The sequence below is a fragment of the Pristiophorus japonicus genome, chromosome 15 (genome assembly GCF_044704955.1).
Source record: "Pristiophorus japonicus isolate sPriJap1 chromosome 15, sPriJap1.hap1, whole genome shotgun sequence".
Lineage (NCBI taxonomy): Eukaryota > Metazoa > Chordata > Chondrichthyes > Pristiophoridae > Pristiophorus > Pristiophorus japonicus.
Window position 1 is genome coordinate 115688050 of NC_091991.1, and position 20110 is coordinate 115708159.

A 20110-nucleotide genomic window follows, 5' to 3' on the forward strand; every position below is an offset into this window, starting at 1 on the left:
ACTGACCACACTTGATCAGCTCTGCTGGGCAGGCCACATTGTTCGCATGCCAGACATGAGACTCTGAAAGCAAGTGCTCTACTCGGAACTCTTTCACGGCAAACGAGCCAAAGGTGGGCAGAGGAAATGTTACAAGGACACCCGCAAAGCCTCCCTGATAAAGTGCAACATCCCCACTGACACTTGGGAGTCCCTGGCCAAAGACCGCCCTAAGTGGAGGAAGTGCATCCGGGAGGGCGCTGAGCACTTCGAGTCTCATTGCCGAGAGCATGCAGAAATCAAGCACAGGCAGCAGAAAGAGCGTGCGGCAAACCAGTCCCACCCACCCTTCCCCTCAATGACTATCTGTCCCACCTGTGATAGGGACTGTGGTTCTCGTATTGGACTGTTCAGCCACCTAAGGACTCATTTTAAGAGTGCAAGCAAGTCTTCCTCGATTCCGAGGGGCTGCCTATGATGATGATGATGATATCAAGTGGACATGACATTGGATGTTGAGATTAGTAATGAGATAATGGCATTTAAAATAAAAAAGGGATATAGTAAATAAACTAATCAAACTCAAGGAGGATAAAACCCCTGGTGCGGATGGATTGCATCCACACATTTTAAAAGAATCTAGGGAAGAGATAGCAGAGGCATTTCTACACATATTTAGTAATTCATTAGAAAAAGATGTAATGCCAGAGGACTGGCGGCGAGCTAACCTAATACCTATAGTTAAGAAAGGGGATAAAACATATCCAGGGAATTATAAACCAGTCAACTTAACACCGGTGATCGGAAAAGTAATGGAACCCCTACTATACTAAAGGAGAAAATAGAACATCTAGAAACGAAAAGTATAACAATGAATAGTCAGCATGGATTTCAAAAGGGAAAGATTTGCTTGACCAAACTTACTGAATTTTTTTGAAGAGATAACAGAGTGTAGACAATGGTAATGCAGAAGATGTTATTTATCTAGGTTTTCAAAAGGTCTTTGATAAAGTACCCCATTAGACTGATGAATAAGGTCAGAGATTGCGGAGTCAGGGGACAAGTAGCAGAATGGATCACTAGCTGGCTTCAAGACAGAAAGCAGAGAGTGGGAGTAAAGGGTAGTTATTCACAGTGGCAGAAGGTGGGTAGTGGTGTTCCACAAAGATCAGTGCTGGCTCTGGCTGTACTCTCCAGAGGAACCATCGCACTCACCAGTACTCAGAACTGAATACTGGTTGGAGAGCAAGATACACTCAGATGACTCCTGCACTACGTGTCTGGTCCTTCTTTTCTGTCTGGTGGTCACCCATTCCCTTTCTACCTGCGCACTCCTTATCTGTGGGGTGACCACTTTCTGAAATGCGCTACCATGAAGCTTTTCAGCCTCGTGGATGCACTGCAGTGGCGCCAGCTGCTGCTCAAGCTCCAAACTCGGAATTCGAGTTCCACCACCTGCACACGTGGTTGTCCAGGTCACAGGAACGTCCTGGATTTCCCACATGGCACAGGATGTGCATTCCATAGTACTGAGCTGCCTGGCCATGCCTTTATTTATTCGATTACTAACTAACTTTACAGAAACTTAGTATCTAATTACAAACAATGTATCTAATTCAAGTTATTAATATAATTTAGTATTAACAGTTATTAATTCAATATAGTATTAACAGTTACCAATCTGCAAGCTTCTGCTTTATCACTAACCAGCTATTTAACCCCAGCCCCTAACTTGGAGAAAAAAAATGGTGTGACCTTTACCAACCAACCAACAGCTATCCCTTGACGTTAGTCCTTGTGTTTTTTTGAATCACCACTCAGCTCCCGCTCAGGTCCACGCTCTCTTTTTATTTAAGCTATCAAGCAAGACAAAACAAAAATGGAAAAACAAACTCCCACTATTCTCTCTCTTTGCTTCCCTGCATACTCCTGCCCTTGTCCCAGTTCAGTAGCTTGTGTTAAATGTAGTTTGTGACAAATGGCAAAAACCCAATGAAGGATTTCCAGAATGGAAGAAAAAGAAAAAAAGGTGAGGAATTGCAGCCCTCCCCTTGATCTGCCAGCAGAGTGGGAGCCATTGCCTGAATGGTTGTGATTGAGGGCCACTCCTTTCACCTGGTCCAGGGGGCAGTGCAAGTGTTGCTCAGATAAACCTTCAAAAGCAGAACCATTTTAGTGACTTCAGGAACGTGTATACACCAACACAACGGAGTGTGGGAGGGAACTCTCAGAATTTGGGCTTCCTTTGAAAGCATTCTTTGATTGCAAGGCTATGCGCCTTTTGAAATGGTGTTTTTAATTCCTCCATCTGCCCTTCCAAAAAAAAACTGAAGTAAAAACTTCCATCGGGAATTCTTGGTGATAATCTCGAAGGCTGTGATTCTGATTGGGTGGAAGTGGACTGCCTTATGGTTCAAATAGGCTCAGCTGAGAGATTACTGGAATAAACGTGGGCTTGGTGAAGCCCCAGATTGGATATTCTGCGCTGCACTGGAACCCAGGCTCGTGGGTTGTATACCAGCCTGATTTGAGGGGCACTGGATGGAACAGCAGTGCAGACCCACCCCCCACCTTTCCACCAGGATCAATGCAAGTAGCCCCTAAAAAGGCATCAATCCAGAATCCCAGTAATGCAGAGGGGTCCAGATAAACTCACCCCTTCTCCAGTTATTGCACAGTAACTGAAAACTCAATGACCAAGGCCAGGGTTGCATTACAAACATTGGAACAAACCTTTCCTGTCTTACTATGAAAATGTGCAGGAATCTTATTGGAATGAATTGAAACTAGCACACTGTAGAGAGCAACGTGCTGAGATTTAATTTACTCCTGAGGTGGTAATACAAGATACAGAATCATTTACACTGCAATATTTAATATATATTTAACAGGACAGTAGCATCTGTTTCATTTGAGTCTATAGTTGTAAAATATTAAATCAGAAACATAAAATAAACTCTGAATAATACAACAAAAACAAATGTGCAAGAAACACATTGATCAGTAAGATGGAGACTGGGTCAATGTGCGAGGCTGCTATCACAAGTGAATCTCTACTGCTGGGAATTCCGATACCTTACACCGCACAGAGGCAGAGGGCAGTGTCAGTTTGTACTGAATAGAAACTCTCACCCCAGCTGCTTACTTTGTTCCCAGTGTAACTCCAGACCTGAAAAGTCCCAGTTGGACTTGTGTTGAATGTGCAGTCACTGACCATCCATCATCCATGTTGAGGCTCGGCTTGTGGGCGAGTGGAGTTGCTTGAATCGAGCTGAATAAAAAAAGTTTGTTTTCCCCAAAAGGAATGATGCTGGGTTTGGAACTTGAATCTCTCATGGACGTTTGTCAGAAGGAGTCGGAGCACTTACAGCTAATATGGCTCATTGGTCCTGCTCTTAACTGGATTTACGTCTCTGCCTTTTCTCCAGATTAGGAAGATTTTGAATGTAACAATCTCCATGGCTTGATGCACAATCTGTGGACTGATCCAATTGGGAAACTGCAGCCTTGGGACCTACAGTCCTCATGTTTGGTTGATAGACTCGCTCACCAGTTACTATGCAGGCCTCCAGGTGAAACAAGTTTAGCTGGCAGCATTGCACTGGGGGGGGGGCTCAAACTATCAAGTGAACATATCCTGTCAGCCAGCCTGAATCTGTACGGGCAGCAGCTGGGGAGAAGGCAAAGGTTTATCCGACAATACCTCCGCAAGGAGACTATTGGGGCGAAACCAGCAGGAATGGAAATGAGTGTTCTATAGAAAGCTTCAAATAAAGGTTCATCATATCCCACCCTGAGGAGTAAGCAGCACCAATGAACATGAATAGACCTGGGCAACAATAACTCTGTCAAGCCTATTTCATTGCACAGTAAGTGAATGATTACAGAATAGTAAATATGAAAAAAATTGTTTTAAACGTGGAAAAGATTTGAACAAAAGTTTGAGAAAAAAGTTTCTAATTTGCTTTTTGCTGCTTCGATCATTCCCCAGTAGCAGTTTTACAGTTTGTGTTAGTGTGGAGCTGTGGAGGTGACAATGTAAATACTGTCACTGCAACAGGCTAGGAGTCTTGGAGCACAATCTGATGAATACTTTCAGGAGCCAGGGAGTCAAACAGACAACTGAGCAATCGTTCCACCTGTTCAAAACAAGAAACCGAGGTAATGAAGAGTAATCATTCACCCCATAAACCACAGGACTGGGTACAGGGAGTAATCATTCACCCAATAATCCATGTGACTGGGGTACAGGGGGTAATCATTCACCCCGTAAACCACAGGACTGGGTACAGGGAGTAATCATTCACCCTGTAAAGCACAGGACTGGGTACAGGGAGTAATCATTCACCCAATAATCCATGTGACTGGGGTACAGGGGGTAATCATTCACCCCGTAAACCACAGGACTGGGTACAGGGAGTAATCATTCACCCAATAATCCATGGGACTGGGGTACAGGGAGTAGTCATTCACCCAATAATCCATGGGACTGGGGTACAGGGAGTAATCATTCACCCAATAATCCATGTGACTGGGGTACAGGGGGTAATGATTCACCCAATAATCCACAGGACTGGGCTACAGGGAGTAATCATTCACCCAATAATCCACAGGACTGGGGTACAGGGAGTAATCATTCACCCAATAATCCATGTGACTGGGGTACAGGGGGTAATCATTCACCCAATAATCCATGGGACTTGGGTACAGGGAGTAATGATTCACCCAATAATCCACAGGACTGGGGTACAGGGAGTAATCATTCACCCCGTAAACCACAGGACTGGGGTACAGGGAGTAATCATTCACCTAATAATCCACGGACTGGGGTACAGGGCGTAGTCATTCACCCCGTAACCACGGACTAGGCTAGAGAGAGGAATCTCCATGCTTATTGTGGTTGTGGCTGTTATGTGGGGGTCTGGAAAAGCTGCCTGAGTTGATTTGACTGTGTTTGCACCCACTGTACTAAGACTGGAACTGAACTTTCTTTGCTGCAATTGTTTCAAAATCAGATTAGAAAATAGCTAAAGGAAATTAAATTGTTTCAATTGGTAGATTTAGAGTAAGATTTATCAAGTTATTGAAAACTCCGCAGTACGGTTTGGGCAGAGAAAGGCCAACACAGACTGATCCCACTCCACAAACAATGGCTTTGTAAAGAAGCAAAGGCATTTGTTATTTTATATAAGACATAACATTCAAAAAGATATGAATCTTTTTACGCATTATCAAAAAGAACCATACAGCAGAATTATGTGAATACAAAAGCAAAATACTGCGGATGCTGGAATCTGAAATAAAAACAGAAAATGTTGGAAATACTCAGCGGGTCAGGCAGCATCTGTGGAGAGAGAGAAACAGAGTTAATGTTTCAGGTCGATGACAAGTACTTGCCTGCGGTTCACTCTGTGAGTAGATGAGATACTGCAGGCAATCCTGAAGCTCCAGTTTTTCCCAAGCAAGGCTGAAACAGACAGGAGCAGTTGATTTGGGAATTCAGTGCTGCACATTTCAATTGCTTATAAAACAAATTAAGATTTCTATCTAAATATTTCCACTCCAGGGACTTTTACTTCCTGTACCTGAGAAAGTTTGATGACCTAACTTGCACTTCTTAATCACTAAATGTAAAAAATCCAGGTTGACAATGGGGAGAATCAGAAGCAGCCCTACAATGACAGCAGTAGCATTTTCTGCTTCAATCACCTTCTTGCAGGTCAAAACTTTCTTCTCTTGTGTTGATGTTTTAGTTATTTTGCAGGAGGTGTTAAGGCATTGGAGCAGATTTGAACAACCATATGGCCGACTGCCGGTAGCGCTGTTTGCCGTCTCGGTTCATATTCAGGGCCGGGCCACATTACCATATGGCAACTTGCCAGCTCAATATTGGGTGGCTGAGAGCCCGACTCGACCCCGGGGACGGGGGAGAGGAGTTTGTGGGAGAATCCGAACCACGTTATTTTTGTGGCGTATTCCTGGTCCTTCTAGCCCCACATCAATAATTAAAACTTCCCTTTTTGGGTCCTACTGCCCGGTGTAACCAGGCGTGTGAGCTCGGTGTAGGCTCTGCCCAGTTGAGTCCCAAAATAGCAATTGGGTTCTTAGGCACGTGGGCAATAATGGAGCTGCTGGCGAAACTGAGTGGTTCTCCGACTTGACTGAAGCCGATATCGGCCGGATTGGGAGTAGGTACAAGCATTACATTTTTCCCCACCCTTGTAGGATCGCTAACACCTTGAGTCCATTCAGCGACATCAGTGAAAATCACCCCTTAATTATATACATTAAACATTCTAATTCCCATGGCGAGGGGCAGAAGGCTGGATCAACAGTTACTGCCACTTGCGGATGCTTCCATTCAAAGAACGCACAGGATAGAAAGTTTGAAATCTTCATTATAAACATCCTTCAGATATGACAGGAGTCTGACCCCTTGGCACATAAGGGGGAGAGGGAGAGGGAAGAGGAGGAGGGGAGGGGTGTTGTTCTGATAAATCACAATTTATCATTGGCTGACAAATCCACATGTTTGACTTAATGAAGAGAATTACATCAATTGGTAATCCTGCAGATTTTGATATTAGCCAATTACATTTTGTGGGATGAATCTAGACTGTGGAACTCCTATAAAGTAATTGGGCTGGGGCTCATTAGTTATGCCTTGTTTGGGACAGTGGGAGGAGATCATAAAGAGAAAGGACACAGGTCAGTGATTCTGTTGTAAGATAAACTGGCGATGCTGAAATATGAGCCTAGTCAGTATTCTAGTCAGGGCACTAGAATGGGACGTTCTGGGGAATGGCAGATATCACAAAGTGATGGATTGAGCTGTAGAATTGTTGCAATTACAGAAGGTTCAGAGTACAACTGTACACTGACATTCCGGGCAGGTGGAGAAGAGGTGATGTATGAGCCTTGGTGAATCAGTGAGACTCACTGTTTCTGCTAGAAACCCAGTTAACAGCATTTCTAGGCTAAATCCAGCAATACGTCCACCGGCGAGAACAATCTTCCAACAAGCGCACATTCGGACGGAACCAAACTCCAAGCTCCTGCGGGTGGCAGCAAGCTTTACTGTGCTGTGTTTTTTAGTCAAGTCATCTACTGATTTGGGGACTGGAATCTTTGGGCCTACACTAAATATCGAGGGATTAACACAGCTAGTTTTTCTTTTGACTTCTGCCCAAAAGGAATTTACCTGTTTTGCAGAGCCTCTCCCCTAGTCTCTCCATCCACCTTTTGTAATGAAATAACCAAAGGTGAAATTCAGGAGGATAGGTGGTCAGGAACTAAAGATATGACAGCTTTACTCACCTAGTCAGCAGGGTACTAAAGCAGCAGACTCCATTATCTCTCTCCAGAGCCAGCATTAGGCAGGGACCGCTAGTGAGCAGTGAGTACTGGGGGAAAAAAAATCAGAACTATAGATATCTGGCAAAGAGAGAGCATGAAATAAAGATACACCCAACTGGCCCAGTGCTACACCTCTACTCCACACACCCCTGTATCCCTGGGACAGAGAGAGTGTGAATCGACAGAAATAGACAAAGGTAGAAAACCTTCATTAGTACCTTCATTAAACACGTAACGAACAATATAGAACCATGTAAACTCCATTAACTAACAATATATAACTGTATAAACTCCACTAACTAACTAATAATATATAACTGTATAAACTCCACTAACTAACTAACAATATATAACTGTATAAACTCCACTAACTAACTAACAATATATAACTGTTGAATCGAACCTTGGTTCGACCACACTTGGAGTATTGTGTACAGTTCTGGTCGCCATATTATAAAAAGGATATAGAGGCACTGAAGAGGGTGCAGAGAAGATTTACAAGAATGATACCAGAAATGCGAGGGTATACCTATCAGGAAAGAATGAACAGGCTGGGGCTTCTTTCTCTTGAAAAGAGAAGGCTGAGGGGGGACCTAATAGAGGTCCTTAAAATTATGAAAGGTTTTGATGGAGTAGAGTGTTTTCACTTGTGTGGAAGAGCAAAACTAGAGGCCACCAAGAAATCAAATAGGGAATTGGGAACTTTATCCAGAGTGGTGAGAATGTGGAACTCGCTACCACAGGGTGTGGTTGCGGCAAATAGTATAGATACATTTAAGGGGAGGCCAGATAAGCATTTGAGAGAGAAGGGAATAGAGAGTCTTGCTGATAGAGTTAGATGAGGAAGGATGGGACGAGGCTCGAGTGGAGCATAAACACTGGTTGGGCCGAATGGCCTGTTTCTGTGCTGTACATTCTATAATTCTATGAAACCTTGCCTGATCGGTAAAATGAGTGTGAGTGAGAAGGTGGATGTGCAGTGAGACAGCTATGAGAAACACAGTGGAAATAATAATCATTTTTTAAAGCTCCCCTCTCCTGTGGTAATTGTATGACTGTTTCCACATAGTTCCCCACCCCCTTTCCTACACACAGTTCGATTACACACAGGCCAGATTTTCTACACACGCACTCCCAGCTATGAACGGTGGAGCATGCTTGAAGGGCCGACTGGCCCATTCCTGCTCGCCTATCGGCAAACCGTGAGTGCATTTCCCACAATTTCACGACCACTGATTTTAATGGAGCACAAGCTCCGAATATAAAATGTGCCCAGGATGCGTGTGAATGTCCGAGAGTATCAGTGAGAGGGGCGTACTGTAGTCGAGGTGTTGTCCACAGTGATGAGCTCTGCCACATGCTGAGCCTGTGACTGGTCCAGGACACTCATCCTTGCCCCCATCAGCCGAAAATCACAGCTCCCCAGATGGTCCAGCACTTCAATGTACGGTGGGTGGTGGCACCTCCTGATGAGGGGAGAGGGCAGCAGCAGGCACATGGTCTGGCACAGTGCCCTGGGAAGCAGCAAGCCTGTGGGACAAAGAGAAAGGCACAGGGGATTAAATCTCGCACAATGGCAGGAAAGTGAGATTCATTTCAAATGTAATGTTCCAACTTCAGACCGTGCGAGATCTGGGAATTACAGACTTGCAGCTTAATATGAACAGCCCTCAGGTAAGATCCTCATCAATCAATCCCCAGGAGAGGTTGCCCTTCACTATAGTTCCCACCCTCACTCACTGGCAACATTACTGAGGAGAAGTTTATAGTGCACAAGAACATAAGAAATAGGGGCAGGAATAGGCCAGTCGGCCTTTCAAGCATGCTCTGCCACTCAATAAAATCTTAGCTGACCTTCCACCTCAACTCCACCATCCTGCCCGATCCCCATATCCCTTAGTATCCAAAAATCTATCTATCTCTGCCTTGAAGACTGAGCATCCACAGTCCTCTGGGATAGAGATGTTCAAAGATTCACAACCTTCTGAGTGAAGAATTACTGACTGGTATTGTTACTGTGAGGGAGGGGCCGGAGCAATAGATTAGGATAAGCAGACTAGCACCTGTCAGAAAGGTAATGAATTTCTTGAGTGTGTCCGGGATAGTTTTCTATAACAATATGTCCTGGCGGAAACAAGGGGGAAGGCCATATTAGATATAGTAATGAATAATGAACCAGATTTAGTTAACTGCCTAACTGTGCATGAACATTTATCCAACAACGACCATAACATGATCGAGTTGAATATAGTGTTTGAAAGGGAGAAACGCGAAACAGCTGCTAAGATTCTAGATTTAGGTAAGACCCAATTCAAGGGGATGAGGCAGAGACTGCCCTCAATAAACTGGGTAAATCTGTTAATGGGTAAAACGACAGAAGATCAGTGGGAGATGTTCAAAAAATATTTTAATGTGATATGGAACCAGTTTATACCACTGAGGCGGAAGCGCTCAGCTTGCCCAAAAAACCCAGCCATGGACGACTATAGAGGTAAGGGACAGCATAAAACTCAAAGAAAAAGCATACAAAAATGCAAAAAATAGAACAGTTCCTGGCAAATGGGAAACATACAAAGAACAGTAAAGGATCACAAAACAGTAAGAGCTACAAAAAGGGAGTCTGTAAAGAAACTTGCAAGGGATATCAAAATCAATACAAAGAATTTTTACCATTATATTAGGAACAAAAGGGTAGACAGGAGCATTGTTGGCCCATTAAAAACTGAAAGCGGTGATATTGTCAATGATAATAAGGAAATAGCGGACATGTTGAATAATTACTTTGCGTCAGTATTGACAGCAGAAGAAGAGGATAGCATGCCGGAAATCCCAAATAACTAATATTAAATCGGGGACAGGGATTCAATAACATTAACGTGAATAAAGTAACAGTAATGAAGAAAATAATGGCACTGAAGAGTAACAAATCCCCAGGGCCAGATGGTTTCCATCCCAGGGTTTTAAAGGAAATAGGTGAGCACATTGCAGATGACCTAACTGCAATCTTCCAAAGTTCTCTCAATTCAGGAACTGTTCCTTTAGATTGGAAAATTGTGCAAGTCACTCCATTATTTAAGAAAGGCGAGAGAGGGAAGGAAACCAGCGAATTATAAAACAGTTAGTCTAACATCTGTTGTCTGGAAATTGCTAGAATCTATAAATTGAGGATAGGGTGACTGAACACCTTGAAAATTTTCAGTTGATCAGAGAGAGTCAGCATGGATTTTTGAAACTGACAAACCTGATTGAATTTTGAAGAGGTGACTGAAGCAGTAGACAGGGGAATGTCAAATAGATGTTATTTATATGGACTTCAAGAAGGCATTTGATAAAGTCCCACATAAGAAACTGTTACCTCACGGAATTGAGGGCAAATTATTGACCTGGTTAGGAAATTGACTGAGCGGTAACAGGCAGAGTAGGGATAATGGGCAGGTGCTCTAATTGGCAGGATGTGACTACTGGTGTCCCGCAAGGATCTGTGTCAGTGCCTCAACTATTCACAGTATTTACTAATGACTTAGATGATGGCATAGAAAGTCATACATCCAATTTTGCCGATGACACAAAGGTAGGCAGCATTGTAGGCAGTGTAGATGGAAGCATAACATTACAAAGGGATATTGATAGATTAAGTGAATGTGCAAAACTATGGCAAATGGATTTCAATGTATGCAAATGTAGGTCAACCACTTTGGACCTAAAAAGAATAGAACTGGGTACTTTCTAAATGGTGACAAGCTAAAAACAGTGGAGGTCCAAAGAGACTTGGGGGTCCAATTGCATTGATTGTCAAAATGTCATGAACAGGTACAGAAAATAATCAAACAGGCTATAATCTGGTGACCAGAACTGTACGCAGTACTCAGGAAGTTATGCTACAGCTATACAAAGCCCTGGTTAGACCACACCTGGAGCACTGTGAGCAGTTCTGGACATCACACCTTAGGAAGGATATATTGGCCTTGGAGGGAGTGCAGTATAGGTTTACCAGAATGAGACCCAGACTTCAAGGGTTAAGTTATGGGGAGAGATTACACAAATTAGGTTGTATTCCCTAGAACTTAAAAGGTTAAGGAGTGGTCTGATTGAAGTTTTCAAGACATTAAGGGGAACAGCTAGAGTAAATAGAAACTATTCTCACTGGTTGGGGAGTCTAGGACTAGGGGGCATAGTCTAAAAATTAAAAGCCAGACCTTTCAGGAGTGAAATTAGGAAACACTTCAACACACAAAAGGTGATAGAAGTTTGGAGCTTTCTTCTGCAAACGGCAATTGATGCTAGATTACTTGTAATTTAAAATCTGAGTTTGATAGCTTTTTCTTAACCAAAGGTATTAAGGGATATGGCTCAAAGGCGGGCATACGATGTTAAGTCACAGATCAGCCATGATCTCAGTGAATGGCAGAACAGGCTCGAGGGGCTGAATGGTCTACTCCTGTTCCTATGTTACTGAGGGGGAGCTGTAGTACTGGTTAGTATTGTTACTGTGTGGGAAGGGCTGTAGTAATGGTTAGTATTGTTACTGTGAGGGAGGGGCTGTAGCACTGACTGTTATTGTTACTGAGGATGGGGTGTAACACTGACTGGTATCGTTACTGAGGGAGGGGCTGTAGCACTGAGTGATATAGTTACTGAGGGAGGGGCTGTAGTACTGGCTGGTATTGTTACTTAGGGAAGGGGCTGTTGTACTGAGTGGTATTGTTACTGAGGGAGGGGTGTAGCACTGACTAGTATTGTTAATGAGGGAAGGGTGTAGCACTGACTAGTATTGTAACTGAGGGAACGGGCTTTAGTACTGGCTGGTATTGTTACTGAGGGAAGGGGCTATAGTACTGATTTCTGAACCTTTCCTGAGTTAGTTGGCAGCATCAATAACCATTCTGTGGACACTACAGTCAATGGTCAACCATTTTAAGGATGATGTAACATTTAATTTGTAGGGTCCTTATCTTGGGGCTGAAAGTTTGGAGTTCCTCTTTATTTGGGCTCAGGACATATTGTAAGAATTACCTTGCTGTTGGTCCCATGTGGGAGTTCTTGAATCCAAGCATGCGAGAGCTAAAGACCTGATCAGCTTACGTTTTTGTGGGAACTTGGGGCTAATGAGCCAGTCCTTTCTATTATAGCCAATCTGCAAACAAAAATTGGAAATGGAAGGAATGCATTAAAATGACAGCTGAGGAGAAGTTAAACGAGCAATGCTCTTATCCGGGCATCCCAGGATATCCGGGTGCTTTCCCAGTGCTCTTACCGGGGGTCCCAGGATATCCAGGTCCTTTCCCAGTGCTCTTACCGGGGGTCCCAGAATATCCGGGTGCTTTCCCAGTGTTCTTACCCGGGGGTCCCAGAATATCCGGGTGCTTTCCCAGTGTTCTTACCCAAGGATCCCAGGATGTCCTGGTGCTTTCACGGTTGAAGTGCCTGCCCATTGCTCCCATGTCGATGAGATGAGGAAACGTGTTCCTGACCTCCCGCCTCATTTGGCTGTCAAGTGACCATCGGCGCCTCCACGGTCTCTTGGAGGCCTTGAGGTTTTCCAGCAGCACCCAATGGATGGAACAGGAGAGCTGCTGCATCCCCATTTCATCTGATGGTCAGACACGAGGCTCAGGTAGGGAACAGGCCTACACCTGGAATGTGCCTGGGCTTCAAGGAACTTTCATCAAGAGAGAAAAGTGACATTTGCACCAAGCGACAAGCAAAACACTATCCTAAACATCACTATCTTTCAAATTAAAGTAACATGTTGATTTAGGACAGACTCTGTGTTTATGGAGGTGAGGTTCATTAAAGTTTGTTTATAAGATGATACCACATCTCCCTGAAGTTTTATTGCACTCAGAAGCATTTTACCAACAGATCTGGTAAAGATATTAAAATGGGCCAGCGAAATCCTCTGGGGTTATGGCCCCAGCAGTTATGGTGGGACTCCGCCCACCGTCGACCTCCCCTCACTGAAGACCCTGGAAACACTGATACGGCAGGGGGGGGTTGCAGGTGCTGGTCTTTCTCCTGCAGAAAGCGCGAGCCTGCCCCCAGTGTCGGCGGCTGCTTGCAATATTAAAAAAGTATTTCCCCCCTCAATTTTGGGGGTTGGAGTACCGGTCCCAGCCTGGACCCGCAGGTGAGCTCATGTACACCTGGTGAGATCAGGTGCATCTTCCCTGATGCCACTCTAAGTTCTAAATGAGGGCCAGAGCATGGGAACTCCAAACTTAGGGACTCCCCGTACTTACCCCATTGGCCTTGAAAAAACGGAGGGATTTCAGCCCCAATGCGCCTAGGTCACTTACCCATCTTCAAGGCACACTGAGTCACACTTGGCTTGACACAGAGATATACCGACAACTTTACAAAACAATGTGGGGCATCTATGAGCACATTTCTTCAGAACGTCAGTTTTTACCTGCTCGTCCTGCATCATTTGTGACTCTTCACAGCAAAGTCCTTCTGGGAAAAAAGTCTTCACATCCCGGATCGCAGTCGCAAAGGACGAGGAACCTGTAACGGAGAGGATCAGGCACAGAGAAATGGCACTAATCACCAAGTGCAAGTGTGGTTAAATGTTTCCTTGTTAGCTTTAATAATTCCCCAATAAGTTTACACTATTATTAATCCATGAAATTCAGCCCTAATTTGAGTGTCACCTCCTGCCTTGCCTCTAGGGAACACCTCTATAGGATTTCCCATCATTCGGTGAGCAGCTCCCAGCTGTCATACTGTCACACCTGTTGCTGTCAACTTCAGCCACTGGCTGGTTCATGCCCTCCAGCACTGATCTTGGTGAAGTTTGTGGGGTGAGTGGAGGGGGCTGCCCATTTCCATTGGGCGAGGGGCACAATCCCAAAGTAACTGTGTTTAAAGGACCGTAACACCTACTGATCAGCTGATTTACCCCTTGAAGTTTTAACATGGTAGCCCAGTATTTATTCATCCTATGTGCATTTGGTAAAATAGATACATAGCATTAAAGCTGCCACAATGCCTAGTGTTAGTGTGTTAGATGACTTACCATACAAGCCATTGTGGACCAGGTCTGTCCCACAGTGACCTCTCCATAGGAACTGGTCCAGGCCTCTGGCCTTGTGGGGATCTTCAGGGCCAAGCAAGTCAAGCAGCTTTTTCACAGAATTATCTCGTTGAACACACAAAATGACAGACGGACTCGAGGTCAGGGAATCAATGCTGCATTTCACCAGCCCTGGGTCCTGGAAATACAGTTCAGATATTGCAGTCAGGAGTTCACTGACCAGCAGCTGTCAGTGTTGAGTCATAGAACACCAATGGTCAAATGTACCACACTGCTTGGCTATTTTATAGCCCCAACATGAAATGATTAATCAAACCCAACACATAATATATTAAATAACTACTTTCTCATATGATTTAATCTATAGTTTTCTCTAAACTGTCAACTTGGCTCAGTTGGTAGCAATCTTGCCTCTGAGGTAGAAGGCTTTGGGTCAATTTCCACTCTAGCACTTGAGTCAGTGCAATATCTGGGGAATTTCGCTGCACTGTCAGAGGTATCGTCTTTTGAATGAAATGTTAATTCGAGGCCCCGTCTGCCCAGGTGGATGCAAAAGATCCCATGGTACATTTGAACAGCAGTGTCCTGGCCAACATTCATCCTCAACAGAAGAAAATAGGAAATGTGAGAGGATCTTTTTTTACTAACGGTGATAAATCTGAGGAACAGATTACTGGCACATTTGTTAGTGGTTAGCAGGAGGAAGTTTTGTGAAAAGGTCAGACAGGGAATCCGAGGCACCAAACACAGCAGAATTCTGCCAAAGGCTGGGGTGGGGGGGAGGGATGGTGGCAAATAGCAAATGTTCTTACCAAAAAAGGGAAAGGGAGATGCCAGGAAAGGCACAAAAAGAGCAAACCGTGAGGAGATTGCAAGAGGACAGTGGACAGGTTAATAGAGTGGACAGTTAGGTGGCTGAGCATTTGGGAAAGCTGTGGGAAAGGCTGTATATAGCAAAATGCAAGATCTTGAACAGAGTGGAGGAACAGGGAGATTCAGGAGAGCAGGTACAGAGGTCCTGAAAGGTGCGAGGGCATGAAAAAGGAAAATGGAATTCTGGGTTTTATACAGTGAGGCACTGAATATAAAGACAGGGAGGTTCGCCTCCAAGGCACACACCACCTGGAATATATCGCGTGCCCCCATGTCATCATCCTGTCTTTGGTAGGTGGATCAATAGACACTCGAAGGATTGAGTATGAGACGACTGATTACATCTCCACTGGTAGAGCTGGAATCACTGCTGCTACAGAGAGTGTTGCCCAACAGATTAAGCATTCTGTAACCGCATATTTGCACTTGCTATTAGCCAAACGAGTGATCCCCACCTGGAAACACAGGGGAACTCCAGGAATATGCTAATTAGGACACTTTAGTACGACAGCAAATTCTTTCACTGTACGCACCTGCTGAATGCCATGTGGAGTCAGGAGCGAGGCTTTTTCTGTGTCCAAACTGACGAGTTTCATCCCAACAACACAGAAATGCTCCAGGTCTAACTTGCGGAGTATCTTGAGCAAATGGTGTGGCCAGGCAGCGGGTTTGATAACCAGCACTGTAAACAAGGGCTGGGCTTCTGCAACAAACAGCAGCACAATCATGAACATTTGAACAAATACTTTGGTTCTGTCTTCACTAAGGAAGACACAAATAACCTTCTGGAAATACTAAGGGACCGAGGGTCTAGCGAGAAGGAGGAACTGAAGGAAATCCTTATTAGTCAGGAAATTGTGTTAGGAAAATTGATGGGATTGAAGGCCGATAAATCCCCAGGGCCTTATAGTCTGCATCCCAGAGTACTTAAGGAAGTGGCCTTAGAAATAGTGGATGCATTGATGGTCATTTTCCAACATTCTATAGACTCTGGATCAGTATCTATGGATTGGAGGGTAGCTAATGTAACCCCACTTTTTAAAAAGAGAGAGAGAGAAAACGGAATTATAGACCGGTTAGCCTGACATCGGTAGTGGGGAAAATGTTGGAATCAATTATTAAAGATGTAATAGCAGCGCATTCGGAAAGCAGTGATAGGATCGGTCCAAGTCAGCATGGATTTATGAAAGGGAAATCATGCTTGACAAATCTTCCAGAATTTTTTGAGGATGTAACTAGTAGAGTGGACAAGGGAGAACCAGTGGGTGTGGTGTATTTGGACTTTCAAAAGGTTTTTGACAAGGTCCCACACAAGAGATTAGTGTGCAAAATTAAAGCACATGGTATTGGGGATAATGTATTGACATGGATAGAGAACTGGTTGGCAGACAGGAAGCAAATAGTAGGAATAAACGGGTCCTTTTCAGAATGGCAGGCAGTGACTAGTGGGGTGCCGCAAGGTTCAGTGCTGGGACCCTAGCTATTTACAATATACATTAATGATTTAGACGAAGGAATTGAATGTAATATCTCCAAGTTTGCAGATGACACTAAGCTGGGTGGCAGTGTGAGCTGTGAGGAGGATGCTAAGAGACTGCAGGGTGACTTGGACAGGTTAGGTGAGTGGGCAAATGCATGGCAGATGCAGTATAATGTGAGGTTATCCATTTTGGTGGCAAAAACAGGAAGGCAGAATATTATCTGAATGGTGACAGATTAGGAAAAGGGGAGGTACAACGAGACCTGGGTATCATGGGACATCAGCCATTGAAAGTTGGCATGCAGAAAGAAGGCAAATGGCATGTTGGCCTTCAAAGCGAGAGGATTTGAATATAGGAGCATGGAGGTCTTATTGCAGTTGTACAGGGCCTTGGTGAGGCCACACCTTGAATATTGTGTACAGTTTTGGTCTCCCAATCTGAGGAAGGACATTCTTGCTCTTGAGGGAGTGCAGCGAAGGTTCACCAGACTGATTCCCGGGATGGCAGGACTGACATATGAAGAAAGACTGGATCGACAAGACTTATATTCACTGGAATTTAGAAGAATGAGAGGGGATCTCATAGAAACATATAAAATTCTGATGGGACTGGACAGGTTAGATGCAGGAAGAATGTTCCCGATGTTGGGGAAGTCCAGAACCAGGGGTCACAGTCTAAGGATAAGGGGTAAGCCATTTAGGACCGAGATGAGGAGAGACTTCTTCACTTAGAGAATTGTGAATCTGTGGAATTCTCTACCACAGAAAGTTGTTGAGGCCAGTTCGTTAGATATATTCAAAATGGAGTTAGATGTGGCCCTTACGGCTAAAGGGATCAAGGGGTATGGAGAGAAAGCAGGAATGGGATACTAAAGTTGCATGATCAGCCATGATCATATTGAATGGTGGTGCAGGCTCGAAGTGCCGAATGGCCTACTCCTGCACCTATTTTCTATGTTTCACCAACTATGATGCGCTATTAAACCTAGATGGTTTAGGGATATATAACCACCAGGGCAGAAGATGTGTAGGGCAACTCTGGAAGATCTGTCTAGGTTGAAAAGAAACACCTAGAGGGAGAAATTGGCCTGCTTTGCGCCTCCTGTCTGTGGGAGGCGGTAACGGGACATTAAGGGGTTAATGAACAAGCGCGGCAATTTCACCGATGCCCAACAATTTCCCTGGCGGTTTTGCACTGGTACAACACTTACCGCCTCTCCCTCTTGCGCTCCGGAGATTATGACATCATCCGGTGCACAGCATCCCATTATCACCCCAGATGCAATATTCACTTCCACCCCCTGCAGCATTGTCGGGCGTCAACAATGGCTGGCTGCTTGGGGAGTGCTACTTAAAGGCAGTGGTGATCAAGTCGGGCAAAATCTATTATTATCTTCCCAGTGTGGTGTGTTTTGCACCCCTCGATTGCTCAGCCCTGCACGCTCTTATGGAATTAGCGCAGGTGGCGTGGCTCAACACAGACAGCAGGAAAACTCATTCACCACAGAATTGCCCCTTCCCTTTAAGCGAGGGAAGGAGCCTGTACAGTCAGCAGCGCTACACGGAACATTGTGCAAGCTCTGCTGCTACCGCCCCTCTCACTCCCTTTAGTGCTCTAAGGGAAGTGATAGCGCTTGATTTAGCTTCCCTCTTGGAGTGCTGTCAGCTGAAAATCTTTTTCGCTTGCCGATACTTTTGCGCTCCCGCAAAAGTTATCACCCCAAACAAGGCATTATGCAATTTATAGCCCCTAGTCTGTTGTTTGTATTATAATCTTAATTCATTGTTATGGTGAGGGAATAGATATGTGAGGTTTACATGAATTGTATGGAGTGCATAACATGGCCTCCCTGGAGATGATAGATATGGACACTCAGCACTTACCAAGTAGCATGTAGTTGAAGATGGATTCTGTGTTGACAGTTTGTGTTTCTTTACCTGAAACAGGATGAAGAGTGAGACAGTGTGTGTTGCAGGTATGAATCTTATAATAGAGATACAAGCGGAACACGAACACTAAGTTCAGTGGGCTGTTATCAGTCTCTGTTTCACTGTGACACAGACAGTCTGTACAGGTGAGTCATTCCAACTGTGATGTGTCAGAAACACACAATGACACAGGGCAATCAAAGCCACAGACAGAGATCAGTATTTGTTGCATTGTCTATGGATTACCATTGTTATCATTACTGAAACCCCTGCTTTATGCACAGGTGATTATACATACCCGCCGTGGTGTTCCCAGATCTGAGAGCAGGAGAGAGGTACTTCAGTAAAGGCCGGGCGCCTGGATCTGTGGATAATTCAGTGTGTATATAAATACAGGAAGCAATTCAACAATCACATCAACACTGGCTCTAAGTGACTTTTCATCGAAAGGCCATTGTCCAACTTTTACTACAGGACGATGGCTGCAAGAGGCAGCTGTTCAGAGGCTGAGGTCACATTCTTGGGGATAATAAATAGTGGGAGTAAAAGCCTGGGTTTATCTGTCATGAGTTAAACTGTTTCTACTGCCAATTGCTCTAAAGAAACCATCAGATGGGGATCAAGGTGCTCAGTTCACCTCTGCAGCTTTGCTGAATGATGAGAGGCTGTAGACCAGTATCCAAACCTGATTCGGGACTGACAATAAAAGAGGATGAGACCTGGGCTCTAGGCCTCTGCCTGACTGAGTGGGTGATGGATCACAAAACTGGATACCGAGGTCTCCTTGGCCCAGGACCAGCTGGGATTGGATATTCTGGATAACAAGACTGCCCCGCAGCGGCTGGAGCAGGCTTCACACATTGTGTAGTGATGGAAGTTATCGGCAATAAGGGCCGTGGGAGTCTGCTGCAGAGAAGGATCCACAGAGTTCAATGTAAATCGTGCATCCAGGCAGTGGAATGGGCCTGAAGTTCAATGAGATTGGTTCGATCCCAGGGCACTTCAGGTGAACTTGGAAAACCTGTTCTCAGACTTCACTCAAAGTCAGAATCCCAAATGCTAAATGTTTCTAACTCCATACTAACGTCAGAAACGAGCAAAAGCAAAAGCAACAGATGGTGACCGATTGGTCTGTCGGAGAAGCGGGCTGAACACGTATTTAATCTAAAGAGAAAAGAATGAAGGGCAGCCTCACACCCGTCTGACTCTTGGGGCATAAATGTCCTTAAGGGGACAGTACTATAGGTAGGATCTTGCGGAGATATTGTTGGTGGTATTTCTCCAGCGACTTGAGGTGTCTACTGTACATGGTCCATGTCTCTGAGCCATACAGGAGGGCGGGTATTACTACAGCCCTGTAGACCATGAGCTTGGTGGCAGATTTGAGGGCCTGGTCTTCGACCAGACACACCAACATTAGCGTCCTCGACCAGGCCAACATCCCCAATATTGAAGCACTG

General features: G+C 44.7%; 1 protein-coding gene across 1 annotated transcript in view; it reads right to left on the bottom strand.

Annotated features, from left to right (window-relative positions):
• Nucleotides 1-2797: 2797 nt before the first annotated feature.
• Nucleotides 2798-20110, bottom strand: part of LOC139281010 (dynein axonemal assembly factor 8) — a 113321-nt gene continuing 96008 nt past the window's right edge. The window contains exons 23-32 of the mRNA XM_070900867.1: nucleotides 18949-19014; nucleotides 18606-18659; nucleotides 15775-15944; nucleotides 14351-14546; nucleotides 13745-13839; nucleotides 12349-12469; nucleotides 8654-8865; nucleotides 7297-7382; nucleotides 5377-5446; nucleotides 2798-4118 (exon numbers count right to left, since the gene is read on the bottom strand). Of these exons, the coding sequence (XP_070756968.1) occupies nucleotides 4041-4118; nucleotides 5377-5446; nucleotides 7297-7382; nucleotides 8654-8865; nucleotides 12349-12469; nucleotides 13745-13839; nucleotides 14351-14546; nucleotides 15775-15944; nucleotides 18606-18659; nucleotides 18949-19014 (1148 nt within the window). The 3' untranslated portion in view covers nucleotides 2798-4040. The remainder of the gene's footprint in view (nucleotides 4119-5376; nucleotides 5447-7296; nucleotides 7383-8653; nucleotides 8866-12348; nucleotides 12470-13744; nucleotides 13840-14350; nucleotides 14547-15774; nucleotides 15945-18605; nucleotides 18660-18948; nucleotides 19015-20110) is intronic.